The sequence below is a fragment of the Phyllopteryx taeniolatus genome, chromosome 7 (assembly GCF_024500385.1).
Source record: "Phyllopteryx taeniolatus isolate TA_2022b chromosome 7, UOR_Ptae_1.2, whole genome shotgun sequence".
NCBI lineage: Eukaryota > Metazoa > Chordata > Actinopteri > Syngnathiformes > Syngnathidae > Phyllopteryx > Phyllopteryx taeniolatus.
This window is the reverse complement of record NC_084508.1, coordinates 18,955,739-18,969,750: the sequence shown is the minus strand read 5'-3', so window position 1 is coordinate 18,969,750 and position 14,012 is coordinate 18,955,739. Positions and strand designations below refer to the sequence as shown.

The window sequence follows — 14,012 nt, the reverse complement described above, 5'->3', positions numbered from 1 at the left end:
CTTGGTACCTATCAGCAATTTGTTTAGACAATAAAAACACAAATAAATCTGTGCTGTACTGAACTGAATTATATTGTAAGGTGGACACAAGCTAAAGGGTTTTATCTTTGGCGGTGGCTGGTACCTGACAGTCTGCATGGGATGGTCCTGGGATTTACGTATGTATATTATATAAATGTACATATATGTATATTTAAATGTGTGTGTGCGTGTCTTTTAAGAATGGGCCTATGCTTTCCTCTCTAAACTGTAGTGCAAAACAGGAAATTAGGAGGAAATTTGCATGGACAGACCACTCATTTACAGAGCCCAGCCGGCCCATTTGGAAATGCGAGGAACATAAAATATACATATAGCTCTATTTGGATACATTATCTTGTTTCAAGCCCCAATGTGGAGAGAAAGACAAATAGACTTACAGTGAACGAGGTGAAAAGCAGTCGAGAGAGAACGCCAGAGTACTGCACTATGTATAAAAGTGGGTGGTGTTGTGGAGGGATTTGTGCCAAAATAATAATAATAATTAAAAAAAAAAAAAACAGAGGTGGACATTATTGGCCATTTTGGTAGGGCAGGTTTCGCCGCCCTAAAATGAAGGGGGAAGCCAAAATAATGTGCAGCCTTTAGTGTCACCTTGAAGCTGAGATTACACCCTCTTGCTGCCTGGAGACACAGGCATCATATGGAGACCTTTTGTTATGCTTTCTGGTTGAAGTCTACAACATTTACATAGAAGTTGCAGGGGTCAGCCTGTATTAATACCTTGGCTGTCCTGATGCTAAAGAGGGTCTATAGGCAGCACTTCATCAAAATGGAAATTATTACCAAAAGAAATGTGACAGGAATCATTGTAGGGGCATCCAATTATAGGAGATTTGTAGTTTATAAAATTTATTTTACAATTTATTTTTCAAAAAGCTGCCAGTTTTCATTCAACTGTGTCCCCATGTGGTTATGCCTTCATTGTGTGTCGTCATTCATATATTGGTAAAATAATAAAACTTTGTTTTTAATAAATAGGAGTTTATGAGGGTTGGCTACAAACATCTACTAGAAAAGGCAGGCTTTTGTTTAATTGGTCAGTGAGAACCTAAGGTGTAATCTAGCTTTCTTTCCCAACGTCACACACAGACACATAGCTAGACGTGCAAGCACATTGAGAACCAGGCATTTATCATTAGAGGAGGGCAGGCATGCACATGCATACATAACAGCACAGTCTTTCTGCATCAGTGTTATCATTCTGACTTAAAAGTCATAGTGTCTACATGTCACTAGTTTTTCGTTATCCTCTATTTTTGGAGTGGGATTTTGTCAGGCTTCACTATTTCCTGGTAAGCCTTCAATATAGGCTTAACTGATCATAAACAAACAAGTCTTCTCAGTCATTTGGTAGCAAGAAGTGTTTGAATTGAAACTCAGGAATAACTGCTAAATTAGGGAGTGGTCACATACAGGTATAAATGATGTCACCTAATGTCAGGATTCAGTTATTCAAAAGTTGAGCATATAAATTTACTTTTCAAGGCCTGTAGTGCATCTAGTTCCAGTCCTTAATGACCAGAATCAGAAGACTTTGATTTCCTAAGCCCTGATTTACTAAAGGTTTGCGCATGCAAAAACGGGTGCAAATTCGATTGCTCACGCAAGCAGATATGGAAACACCCAGGAATTCATCAGCCAAACGGGCAATATTGTGGCAGAGTTTAAGCAAATAGTTGAATTTAGCACAACCGATGTTATTTATCAAACCTGAGACGAATTGCTGATTGTGTGTCTTTAAATACTGCATCTATTTAAAGACACAAAGTTTTGATAAATTGATTGATCTGAAAGGTAGGTGCAAACCGGAACGCACTAGGGTGCCAGCGTAGCACAGGCAAAATGAGAGTCGACATATATGGGAAGTACTGTAACTGCAGTAGGTTAAGTGCTAGATAAGGTTAGCTGGCATCAAATTCCATTTCATCATCAATGTCAAATTACAGCATTAATACAAACAGAATGGTTTCTTATTCTATTCTAGTTTAGATATTAGACATGTCCATCTATTCATGTTTGAAACCTAACATTTACGTGAGTGCTTTTAACAAAACTGATAAAAATGTTGTCTTGGCTGCTGAAAACGCAAACTTTTGAAAATTAGTCTCAAACTTTCTTCAAACTTAGAAATAACAACTGCAGTCTCTCCCAAAGAAATACAGAAAAAAAAAGTGGGGCATGCATAAGTGTCAGTCAGTCACATTTCAGACATTAACTCCAGGAAAAACGTTTGTTGTTGCATGTGTCCAGCTCAATAACAAGCTGATCATGTGTCTCTACTGAAGTGTACATTTATGTTGATCAGCGGAAAGGCATTACTCCAAAAACTCAAAATCCGAACCTAAATACACATAAAGGATGGGTGGTACTTGCCCAGTGTGCATATTAAAGTGGTTTCAGTAATTTTTTCAGCTCTGTGTGAGAGTTTTGATAACATTGTTGTTTGTATGTTACAATTTTCACAAAGTCAAAGAAACGCACAGACACACACTTTTACTGAAGAACCAAAACATAATTAATTTAAACAATGACAATTAGTTGTAACAATTAGAAAAATACATTTAAAAAAACACTATTTGGATTCCATCTATGTTCAACGATGATTTCAAAGTAATATTGTTATTGATCAACATGATGGCCTCTTTAATTGCAATCATCATGAAGCCCACTCAGGTCACAATTTTCTTCAGAAATTGATCAATTTAAACAAGATGACAGAAACGCTCGCTGTATACACACTTTCATTCCGCATTTCCATATGCATTTCAAGAGTCAAGAAGCAGAGCAGCATCATTTGGAAAAGGAAACACAAATCAGTCAAACAAAGAAACCAGAAATAAACAGACATATATATAAATATATATTTTATTTTATTTTTTTAAACTGAAAATGACGTTATGAAATACAACTGAAAATAAAGAAAACAGACATACACACCATAATCACAATTTAAAACAAATACGAGAACCAAGGGTAAGCCAAAACGGATTGTTTGGAAGAAGACTTAGAAAAACCAAGGAAAGGATAAAATGGAACAGAACACAGAAAGCATAAAGAAAAGACCAATACGGCCAAAGGAGTTTTGGAGAGGCATGCAAGCTCAGTTACATTCTTCCATCGTGCAGCATGTCCTGCTATTTCCACGTACTGGGTTTCCATGACAACACATGCAAGAAAGCCTTTTGGAGCAGAAGCAATACCAGAGGATGCAAAACCAGAAAAGGCCCCACAATGCAAACATAAAAGTAAATTAGCAAAACCTGAACTATTCAGGTTTGATTTCATCATTTCTTCCTTTGAAATAAAAAAAAAAAAAATGTCTTTCAAAATAATTTAGCAGTTTGGGTTTACTGGATTATCATTTATTTAATTTAGAAATGAATCGAGCTATGTAATAGGCAAATCCAGCTAGATTTTTTTGAACATTTAGATTTTTTTTCTCAATTGTGGGTTAAAAAAAGTAAAAAGAAAAAACACACCAACCTTCTCGAAGCTCTGAGGGATGTAAAGGGGTTGATGCAGAACACAATGACATGAGGAGAAGAGAAAAATAGGGGAAACACAGAGAGAGTAAAAAAAGCCACCTCAAGGTGTTTAGCTGCAGCTACATTTCCCTTTGCTTAAATCCCTTTTCCCTCTTTTTTCCCCCCCTCACTGTCCCTGCTACTGGTGACACCCATTTTGAAAGAACACTTGCCTGCCCACCCCTTGTATAAATGTCATATTAAATAAATAAAGCAAAACAATCAAGATCAATCAACGTCGCCCGCCGGTAAGAAAAAAAGTGGTGAGGCACCACAAAAGTCAAGGTCATGCGTATCATAATTCAAAGTTTAAAAAGATACTTATGGCCACATGGAGAGGCTCCACTGATGCTGATTTTGCTTTTGTTAAAGAAGGAAGTTAAATAAAGACAAAATAAGGTAAAACTAATGAGCGATAGAAAAGAAAATAGACATTTGGGCTGAAGTTAGAAGCTGCAGTTCAAGACTTGATGTTTTGCAAGGAATCCGTTGCACCATCGTTACAGGTTTGTATTTAACACAGTTGAAAATAATTGCTGTACGATAATAATTTTAGGACTTCTGTTTTATCCTTCAAAATGTATGTCTACTACAGCTGCTAATCTCAGGTGCAATTTGTGAAGAAAAAAAAACACTGTCAACATCACGTATCAGAATTGATTGACAAAATTTAACTGAAAACAGACAAAAGGTTGACACCATTCAAGTGTATTACATACAGCAGTGAGAGGGTACCTGAATAATTATGACCGTTGTGGACTCTTTTTAACTAAAGCCATGCTGATGGAGCCATTGTTACTGAAAACTGCATGAATTGTTAAATGAAAGCTACTTTTTTGGTCTCCAAATCAAGGAATCTTCTAATAAATCCCAGGGGTGTACCAAGTGTTCCCATTACTATTATGTAATATTTCCTGTATAGCTTTGGACTGTAATTTGTCATTAAGTGCATAAACTACTCTGAGTGTTACAGCACCGTACACTGCAGGAATGCTGGCTATCTCATTTAACCATTTGCGACTTGTGATGATACAATAGCAATAGTAAGTACAAATAACAGTCCTGACCCAATTTATAGTGTCAGACTATTGAATTATTTATTGGGAACAAAGTTATTTGGTACACAGCAGAAAGAACAAACTGAGTAGACACCAAGGCATCTTTATTTAATATGTGCCATATAAATAATACATGATGAAAGTGCATCTGTTTCAATTTATTAAACTCCACTAAACAGGGATTCATTGTCTTTTTGCATTAGTGGTAGAATGATGGCTTTTGTCCATATGACCTGTGTCCTCTGTGACTGATTGTTTTCCATAGCTCTGCTGACCAAAAGGACTACTGGATGTACTATCACGTAAAGATTATATAACGTAGCAGAATTAGAGAATTTTATGGAATTATGCTCCTGAAGATGATACCATATTTTATATACCGTAACAGTGCTGCTCACTCTTTGAACTGTCATTTTCGTTTTAGATTTTGACTGGTGGCGTCTAAACCCTCCTGACTCAATCAAAATCCAGACTCACCGTTGTGCTCCAGTACCTGAAAATAACAAAAAACTTAGCAACTTCCACATGTTCAATGGAGGCGCGAACATTTGTTTGGGTGCACAATTATAGTTAAGGGGTGTCTGACAACCGATAAAGCAAAGACATACGGCTTCTTGCGCTACGCATTTCCTTCCAAGCGAGTTGGGCATGGCATTGGAAGACACAAAATGAAGTGTTACATCATAACAGAAGAACATCAGTTGGTCAAATGACTGTATATGTTACAATTGAATTTTTAGTGCACAATCATTTACATAATGGGCAGGCAATATTATCAGTGCTAAAATATTTATACAAGTTGGATAAAACAGAGCTAGAGCTAGAAAGGAAGCAATTACCATTTGTTAAGCTCAACAGTAATGACACTAAAAGTGGATTGTGCAGACATTTTACTTTTTTAGTCTGAGACTGGTGTTCTCCCTACCTCGCACATAAAGGTTAGCAGGGGACGAGTAGCGGACGCCTTCCAAATTAGACGCCACACACTCGTACTTTCCTTGGTCCGTCTCCTCGCTGTTCTCGATCTGCAAGGCACCTGGAAACAACAATATCCAGCAAAAACAAGCAGAATGAAAGGAAGAGACAGACAGAGGAAGAGAAAAAGGAGGGAGGGTCATGATTAGTTGATTATTTTAACAATGTATGAAGAAGTTAGAAAGTTCTCTAAACAGGGTCTGTCTTGGAATACTCTGGACTATTTCATCGAGATGTGCTTCTCTCTGCAGTGCTAATGCAGTTCACCATGACAAACCGCGTTCCCCTCAAGCATCGGCTATACACAGATAAAAAGGGAACACATTTAATAAATAAAACAGCGGACTGAATCAGTCACACTAAATTTGTTGGTAGCAGTTAGATGCGACTCATCTAGGATGTTTGATCGCTTAGAAAAGAAAATCCACAAAAAGGACAAAGTCATAATGCAAATGTAAAGAAAGCTATTGGGCAAGGGTGTAGAGATGGTAGTGTAAACTAAAAGGGATCAAACAAAACATTTTCACATAACACGAAGGTGACTCTCAACTAGAGAAATGGGAAACTTGTTTCTATTTTACAACGATATAATTGACTTTCTGCTTTGCAATTGTACAATTTTTATAATTACAACCTACAAATGCGGCAACTATGTATTGATATTCTAACAACAACAAAGCTAGATTCTCTTTAATATGTAACCCATCGGTGACTTAAAAAATCTCTACATTTTAAGTAGTGCAATATCCCCAGCGGATTTGTTTGATAACGAGCCAGTTATCGCTCATCTGATTAAAGATTCTATCCCTTCAATATGCAAATGAACTCCATCTAATACTTAGGTACAACATGAAAGAGGGAGTGTGTGGAGGGGGAGGTGAAACAACGGGCATCACATCATTCTGCATTAGAGCACAGTTGACGGCATGTCCTGATGATATCATTAGTGCTTCTGGCTGGTTCAGCAAACAGATTGCAGCCCAGGCTTCCCTGACGAATGCTGCAACGTAGATCATTTGTGTTGATCCAAGAATCATCAATGTACGAGCCACCACCCTGATTACTATGTAATACACTGTATCTGAGGAGCTCCTTCCCATTTCTTTTACAGTCAAAACTAGGCCGAGCAAATGTAGATCAACGTCAAATTGTACATCTTCATAGATGCCCACCTCCTTCATGTGGCAAATTTCCAACAAAATAAATTGTAGCTAGTAGTATTATCAAAAGGAAACATTTATTTAAAAAAAAAATGAATACTTAAAAATGCATGGTCACAGAATCCAAAATGTATTCCACGGGAACCCTCCGATTGTTTGATATTCTGTTGCACAATGCTTAACAAATTTATTAGACCAGCGCCCATTGTACAGTTTATGCCACAGCTACCCAAAATTAAGAGCAATGGTAACTACCCAAATCAATTTCAATTTTACATAATGGTTAATACACCAGTATGTAGAAAGAAAAAATAAATAATAATAATAATATATATATATTCGAATCCCGGCTACGACTGTCTGCATGTCGAAGTGTCCTTGGGCAAGACACTGAACCCTAATTTGCTCCCCGTGGGCCTGGCAGCGCCTTGCATGGCAGCAGTCGCCCATTGGTGTTTGAATGTGTGTGTGAGTGGGTGAATGTGCGGCTTTGTAAAGCGCTTTGGGCACAGTGATGGTGTAGATAAAGCGCTATATAAGTGTAGTCCATTTACCAAACTTGCATAGGCTTCTGGTCCACCTGAGATGTACTTACTCATAAAACACTACGCTTAGCACCTTCCTAGCTTGCTGATCTAGTGGTACCTTATTTTCCATCCCGAGCCTGACCCTGACAACATGCTGGTCTTTTGGTGACTTTAAGAGAAGTTAGCAGGTTCAAGAGCACTCTCTATTTCGGCTCCAGTACTCTGGTATTGCCTAACCGCGAAAATTAGAACGGCTACCTATGTAAAAATGTTTAAGTCTCAACTTAAAACTTACTTATACATGCTAACATTTGGTGAAAACATAACTAGTATGCAACAAGTCCCTCGCCGAGCCTCAGCCACTGACATCTGGATTTTGACCCGTCTAACTGACGCCTCCCCTATGATACTACTTTGTCAATTATTCTGACATTCAGTGAACCCATCCAATCCACCAACACACACACACACGCACACATACACACACATCTTCCACTCGCCGTATTTATCCAACTGTCATCCACCAGGCACGCATCATCAGTTTAAATTAAAAGGCAGAAATGGCCATAGAGGTCTGGAATAATTTTCCATGCAGTGAGAGCAACCCTGCTCAACAGGGGTGCATTACCAAAGGTCGGTCTATTGAGGACCACTCAATTGGAAAGAGGGGAGTAAAATGGAGAGTTGGACGTTTTTTAGAGGCAATTGTTGCAAGGCTTGGTGCTAACACATTTCAGTTTCACATTTCATCTCTCTTGCTATTTTCCACCAAGTGGTAGGAATAGGTTAAATTCAGTGCAGTGTGCATTTTATTCATAACATAACTCAGCACCTCCTGTATGTAAACTTGCAAAGTGCCAAAAGGGATCCAAAATAATCAATATCTCACTAACAGTCCCACTTCGCAGTACCCCTTCGCTGGGCATGGGTATACATTTCTATGATTGTTCCATTTAAAAAATGCACCACCGTGCCATCATATCCTGCTGTTTGTCAGTGCACCAATCCAAACTGCTGTGGTAATTTGAACTGTACTGTGCTACTTGGTAGAAATTGGCTTGTATGTTCAGTGGTAGGAGAAGTTACGAGACATTAAACTAGACCACAAACTGTAAGCACTGAATGCCTACAGGAAGAGGATCCAGCAAGAGTTTTATTAATGAGAATAAAAGACACACAAACAATGAAAAGATTGAGGACAAAAACAGAAAAGACAAGACAAGAGAAGAAAAATAGAAGGATGAGTTGAGGCATGAGAAATTAATTGATTAAAGTCCTCCAAGTTGTGGTCTGTCCACCCTTTCACTATTTTGCAGCAGCCATGCCAATTGTAACCCCCTCTAACAGACCCAATTGTGTAATTCAATTAGTGTGCTCCAGCAAGCCTTGATTGATTTCTGTAGGCAATCAACAAAATAACTGGCCCCGTCTCACTCCCTAATTCTTGCTCTGAGGCCAGTCAGGCTTGCCAGAGGCATTCTGTTCTCCCCATTTCCTCTCTACCTTCTCACGCAAACTCTACTCAGTGCATCGCAAGACAAATTTGATTCAAAACCAACTTTAACCAAGTGGACAAACACTCATAGCTTTCGAATACAGCAATTTTGTTCCAAAGATGGACATAGGAGTGTAATTTATTATGCAGCTGTAAACATATAGGATATTGTATGAATATTTTGAAAAGAAGAGTTAGACACAGGTTTGTCCTGTTCAATGTCATAAGATGGGCTTGGAGCCTATCCCAGCTGCACTATTTAGTTCACATTCCTCAAAGATTAGAGTGGAATTCACTTCTCCTGAATATTTTCACAAATGTGCATAATGTGGTTGATAAGGCAAAAGGCTACCTGGACAAAGATCAGACAAATTCAGATTTCTGTTGAGATCTTTCTTTTTTAAAATAACACGGCAGGGAAGACACTCATGTAACCACCAGGCAGCAGGACCTGCACTTCTTTCTACTGTCCATGTTAGGGTTGTCACTCTGCCACCACCCCAAGGTCATTGCATTGTAGCCAAACCAGTGTGAGGCCAATGTGTGATGCCATTGTTGTCTGTGCCCACCTGGTGGCACTCATGAAATCAGTGTTGACACAGGTAGGGAGTGCAACTATTCCAGTTTCCCACCTTTCACTTAGGTCTTAGTGTTGCTTTGTTTGAGGGGGAATGGATTTGTTTTCATTCATTTTACTTTAAATACATTTTGCCTCTGGGTTTATTTATAAAGACTCCACATATGTACACTACATCTGTAAACACTAAAGCTATTACAGACTTGGCTGGGTTAGCCTTGATTCACGTAAGGATTTAATGGAAAAAAGGGTCAGAATGGACTTCAGATTAAGTTTCAAGACATTGTTTGTATCATGTGAAAGGTTTAAGGGTCACCGGTAACATATACACTGGCCAATCACAACCTTATGACCACTTGATACAAGAGTTGCATCAAAAAGTCTGCCTTTACACGGATAATAATGTGCTGTTTTGATTGACACAGTAAGAGAGTTATTCATTTAATAATCTTTTGATTACGGCCGAGGTAGTATGCAGTGGTGAAAAATAGCAATGCAAATTTCTACACTGCAAATTACAACCACAATATTAACAAACTATTCAGTTATTAGCTCTCTGATGATGACAAAATTGAACACTAGCATCTTTGTAAAAAAATTTTGATACAGAATTTGCATTGCATCTCAAGTGATTTTGCAAGTGGTCATAATGTTATGACCTGTCAATGTATCCTACACCCTTCGTGAAAGGAACTTTGCATACTTACCTGATTAATGAAGCAAAATCATTTAATTAAATTTAATAAACATATTTAATCACAGTAAAACACCGGCGGAAAATAAGTTAATGTAACATTATTTAAAAAAAACATTTAGATTCTCACCATCATTTCATTTTCTGCTTTGATTTCCACCCTCTCACATAAGACCAAAAAAATGAACCATTTACAGCTTCTTTTTAAACACCAGGCATAGCCTCCACAAGCATCGCTAGGTTCATCTTTGTAAGAAGCTCTGTCACAGACGGGGGAATAAATGCAAATTTCTGAAATGCAACTTGCTTATTAACATTACATGAGTGTTTCTCGGCTCTAGTGGAGACCAGAACGATGAGAAGGATATCAAAAACGGAGAATATGCGGAAAAAAAGGGGTCACAAAGCTTGGCATATTACAGTATTCATTAGCTGGGTCTGAGAAGACCTCCTTGCCCATTTCCCCACCTAAACATCAACAATCCAACAACCACTGGAAATACAATTTTAACTGCTTTTTTCCCCCCAACAATATGAAAATGTACGGAAGACAAAAGACAGAGGTGGAACAACATTGGTGAAATGTTTAACACAGACATCACACAAAATACAAACATTGATAACACAGCAATATTAATGTTATTTTTTCTTCATAATAATATGGGGGAACCAACAGAATTATCACCCTATTTAGTCATAAAGATGGTGTTGAGGTGTCTACTTATAGTTATGAGATTAAGGTATTTTAGGTTATATTTATATTTTTTCATTGTGATGGTTAAATGTCTTACCTCGAATCGGGGTACCCTCTGGAGGAGACACAAAAATGAAGACACAACAAAGATTTAGTTATAGGTTAGTGGTAGTTATAGTTATGTTTGGTTTAGGGAGTGGATCATTCGAACTGGATTATAACCCTTGTAAGGGTTTAGGAAGAGGGCCTTTTTATAGGAATGCAGAAATGAAATAATCTCTCCCACTGCTGCTATAACAAGGGAATTCTACAGCTGAGGTACTCAATTTTCTATTCCTGACAAGGCCTTACGGTCCATACTAACAGCAAAAACTCAAAGCATCATTGGTGGGTTTTGGCATTTATTTAGTACTGGCTGCAAACATGGGTGATTATGCATTGCTAGGGCATGACCTTACGCCAACATAGTCTGCTCCAGTGTCATAAACCATTTCCAAGCCGAACTACCTTGAGTAGCAGTAATTGGTGTCTCCATAAAATGCTGGGTATCTACATTCCAAACCTACGGAGGCGATAATGTAGTCTGCACTGATCTAGTCCAGACTACCTTCTGGCAACCACATGCTAAATCAAACACCTTGAAGTTGTTTTTTCTTCTATTCTCCTTAAGTGTTATAGATAGACACTTAATCGCTAGCTTCACCACTCCTGCTGGGTCATTTTGTCTCCTGGCTTTTCCCATTGTTTCATTTCTCTTACACTGTGTGCTTGCCTATTCTTTGTTTATTGTAAGTCTATTGTGTTACAAGCTTGACTGCAGGCCAAATATCCCATTAGGGACAATAAAATACCCAGCTTATCTATCCACTCACTGATGGGCTTTTTAAAATGTAGCTGTGAGTTGTTGTTTCGATGTAAAATGCATCCCTTGCAGGCAGAGCCATGAATTGTAGGGGACCGAGATTAACTCAAAACCCCCTCACTCTGGCATGCGCTGCATTAAACTGCTCTTCTGCCCATAGCAAAACTGTTGTCAAACTTGTTTTTAACATATTTCTTACTATAACAATTTTTTTTGCCCTTCAGCTTATCTCTTGTTAGGAACTATGCCTTTTTCAGAGTTCCACTCCCTTCCATTTGCTTTAGTTGAAAAGACACATGGGTACAAAGTGCTCGCTCTTATCTCTTTACAGTAGGAGTTTGACAATGACAAGAAGAAAGCACAGGGGTTGGACTCTTGGGTTGTATGTGATACCAGCAGATAGGAGGCAAGCATTAAGTTAAGTCTAAGATCTGCCTGATTTGTAATGTGTGTCTATATATATATATATATATATATATATATATATATATATATATATATATATATATATATGTCTGTATGTATTAGTGATCCCCTGCCATATATTGCGGTTTGTCATTGATGTTTTGTTTTTTTAATCATTGGGTTTCTTTGATTTTTACAGTACACAGCAAAGTCAGCTATTTTTGCATAGTTTCCCCACTTTAATGCCTAAGATCATCAAATAAATGTAAATGTTATTTAAATATAACCCGTGAATTTAAAATGGTGTTTTAAAATCGTGATTTTATTCATTAAGCAAAAAAAAAAAAACGATTCAAAGTTACCTGGCCCTGTGTGAAAAAGTACTTACCCCCCTTGTTAACTCATGAATTAATTGTGGCTAATCACAATTTTTGGTTAATTTTCACTGATCACACCCAAGCCTGTTTACCGCCAGACCTGTTCAATCAAGGAATCACTTAAACAGAATATGTCCTGACAAAATCAAGTCAGACAAAAGATCTAAAAAGCTTGAACAAAATGACACGATCCAAAGAAATTCAAGAACAGTTGAGAAATAAAGTCTCTCAGTCTGGAAAGGGTTACAAAAGCCATTTCTAAAGCTTTAGGATTCCAGCGAACCATAGGGAGACCCATTTTACCCACATCGAGAAAAGATGGAACAGTGGTGAAACTTCCCAGGAGTGGCCGGCCTACAAAGATTACCACATGTGAACAGCAATGACTCATCCAGGAGACCACAAAGGATATCAGGACAACTTCTAAAGGACTGCAAAACTCCCTTGCCTCAGTTAAAGTCAGTGTTCATGACACAACAATAACGAAGAGACTGGGCAAAAATGGCAACAGCAAGGCAAAAACCACTGCGGACCAAAAAGAACACAAAGGCTCATCTTCCAATCATCCATTTTCTTTACCGCTTATACTCACTTTTGCAAAATAAATAAATAAATAAAACATCTGAATGATTCCCAAGACTTTTGGGCAAATATTACATGGACTGACGAGATGAAAGTTGAGCTTTTTGGAAGGTGTGCGTCTTGCTACATCTGGCGTTAATGCAGCACAGCATTTCAAAAAGAACATCATACCAACAGTCAAAAATGGTGGTGGTAGTGTGATGGTGTTGGGCTGCTTCGCGCCTTCAGGGTCTGGACAACTTGCTGTGATTGATGGAACCATGAATTCTGCTCTTTAACAGAAAATTCTGAAGGAAAATGTTGTCATGAGCTGCCCTGCAGTTCTACTGTTGTAGCCTGGGTGGCGCTTTGCCTAACCCTAACTCTTTCTCTCTCACCCTTTTCCTTAATAAATGAAATCACCATTTAAAAACAGCATTTTAAGTTCAGTTGGGTTATATCTGTCTGATATTTCTATATTTGTTTGATGATGTTTGCCACGTTGTGCCGCAACATGTCGGGCAGCACTGACGTCTACTGTAATTCAGAGCAAGAATAAGATGCCCTTCCAGTGTAATACAGTACCACATTTTTCCGTTTTCATTTTCGTAGTACCCACAGAGCAGACAGAATATATGCCTGTGAGTACTGTTGTATGCTCTGATTGTATGTGTGTGTGCGTGCATGTGTGTGTTAAAGTAGCAGTTGTATGAAAGTTTATACTTATTGTAACATTATGCTTTTTCGCTATTTTCACTAGCCCTTTTATGGGGTTTCACATTATATATTACATTGTACAGTCTAGAACACTTTGCCTCTTAATTGGAGAACCGTGTGAGTGAGAGTGAGAATAGGCACTCAGGAATAGTCACTCAGGAATAATAACATGTTTTAATAATGTTGTGTCTTTGAAGAGGTTTAAATATTTGGGGGAGTAATTAAAATTATATTAAAATGTTTTCATAAAATCTCTATCATTCAAAATGTTCACCTAATACAGATGGGTTTGGAACGTACCCCACACAATAAACAGGGGTTCACTATATTTCATATAAATATAA

General features: G+C 38.0%; 1 protein-coding gene across 12 annotated transcripts in view; it reads right to left on the bottom strand.

The window, feature by feature from the left end:
• The window catches only part of ptprsa (protein tyrosine phosphatase receptor type Sa), a 295,610-nt gene that overhangs the window by 85,464 nt on the left and 196,134 nt on the right, over positions 1-14,012 (bottom strand). For 10 of the 12 annotated variants that reach the window (XM_061778230.1, XM_061778234.1, XM_061778233.1 and 7 more), the window contains one exon: positions 5,550-5,660. In XM_061778230.1, the coding sequence (XP_061634214.1) occupies positions 5,550-5,660 (111 nt within the window). Of the gene's footprint in view, positions 1-3,525; positions 5,516-5,549; positions 5,661-14,012 lie in introns of those variants that run through there. The other 2 variants (XM_061778242.1, XM_061778239.1) reach the window with 2 other exon arrangements.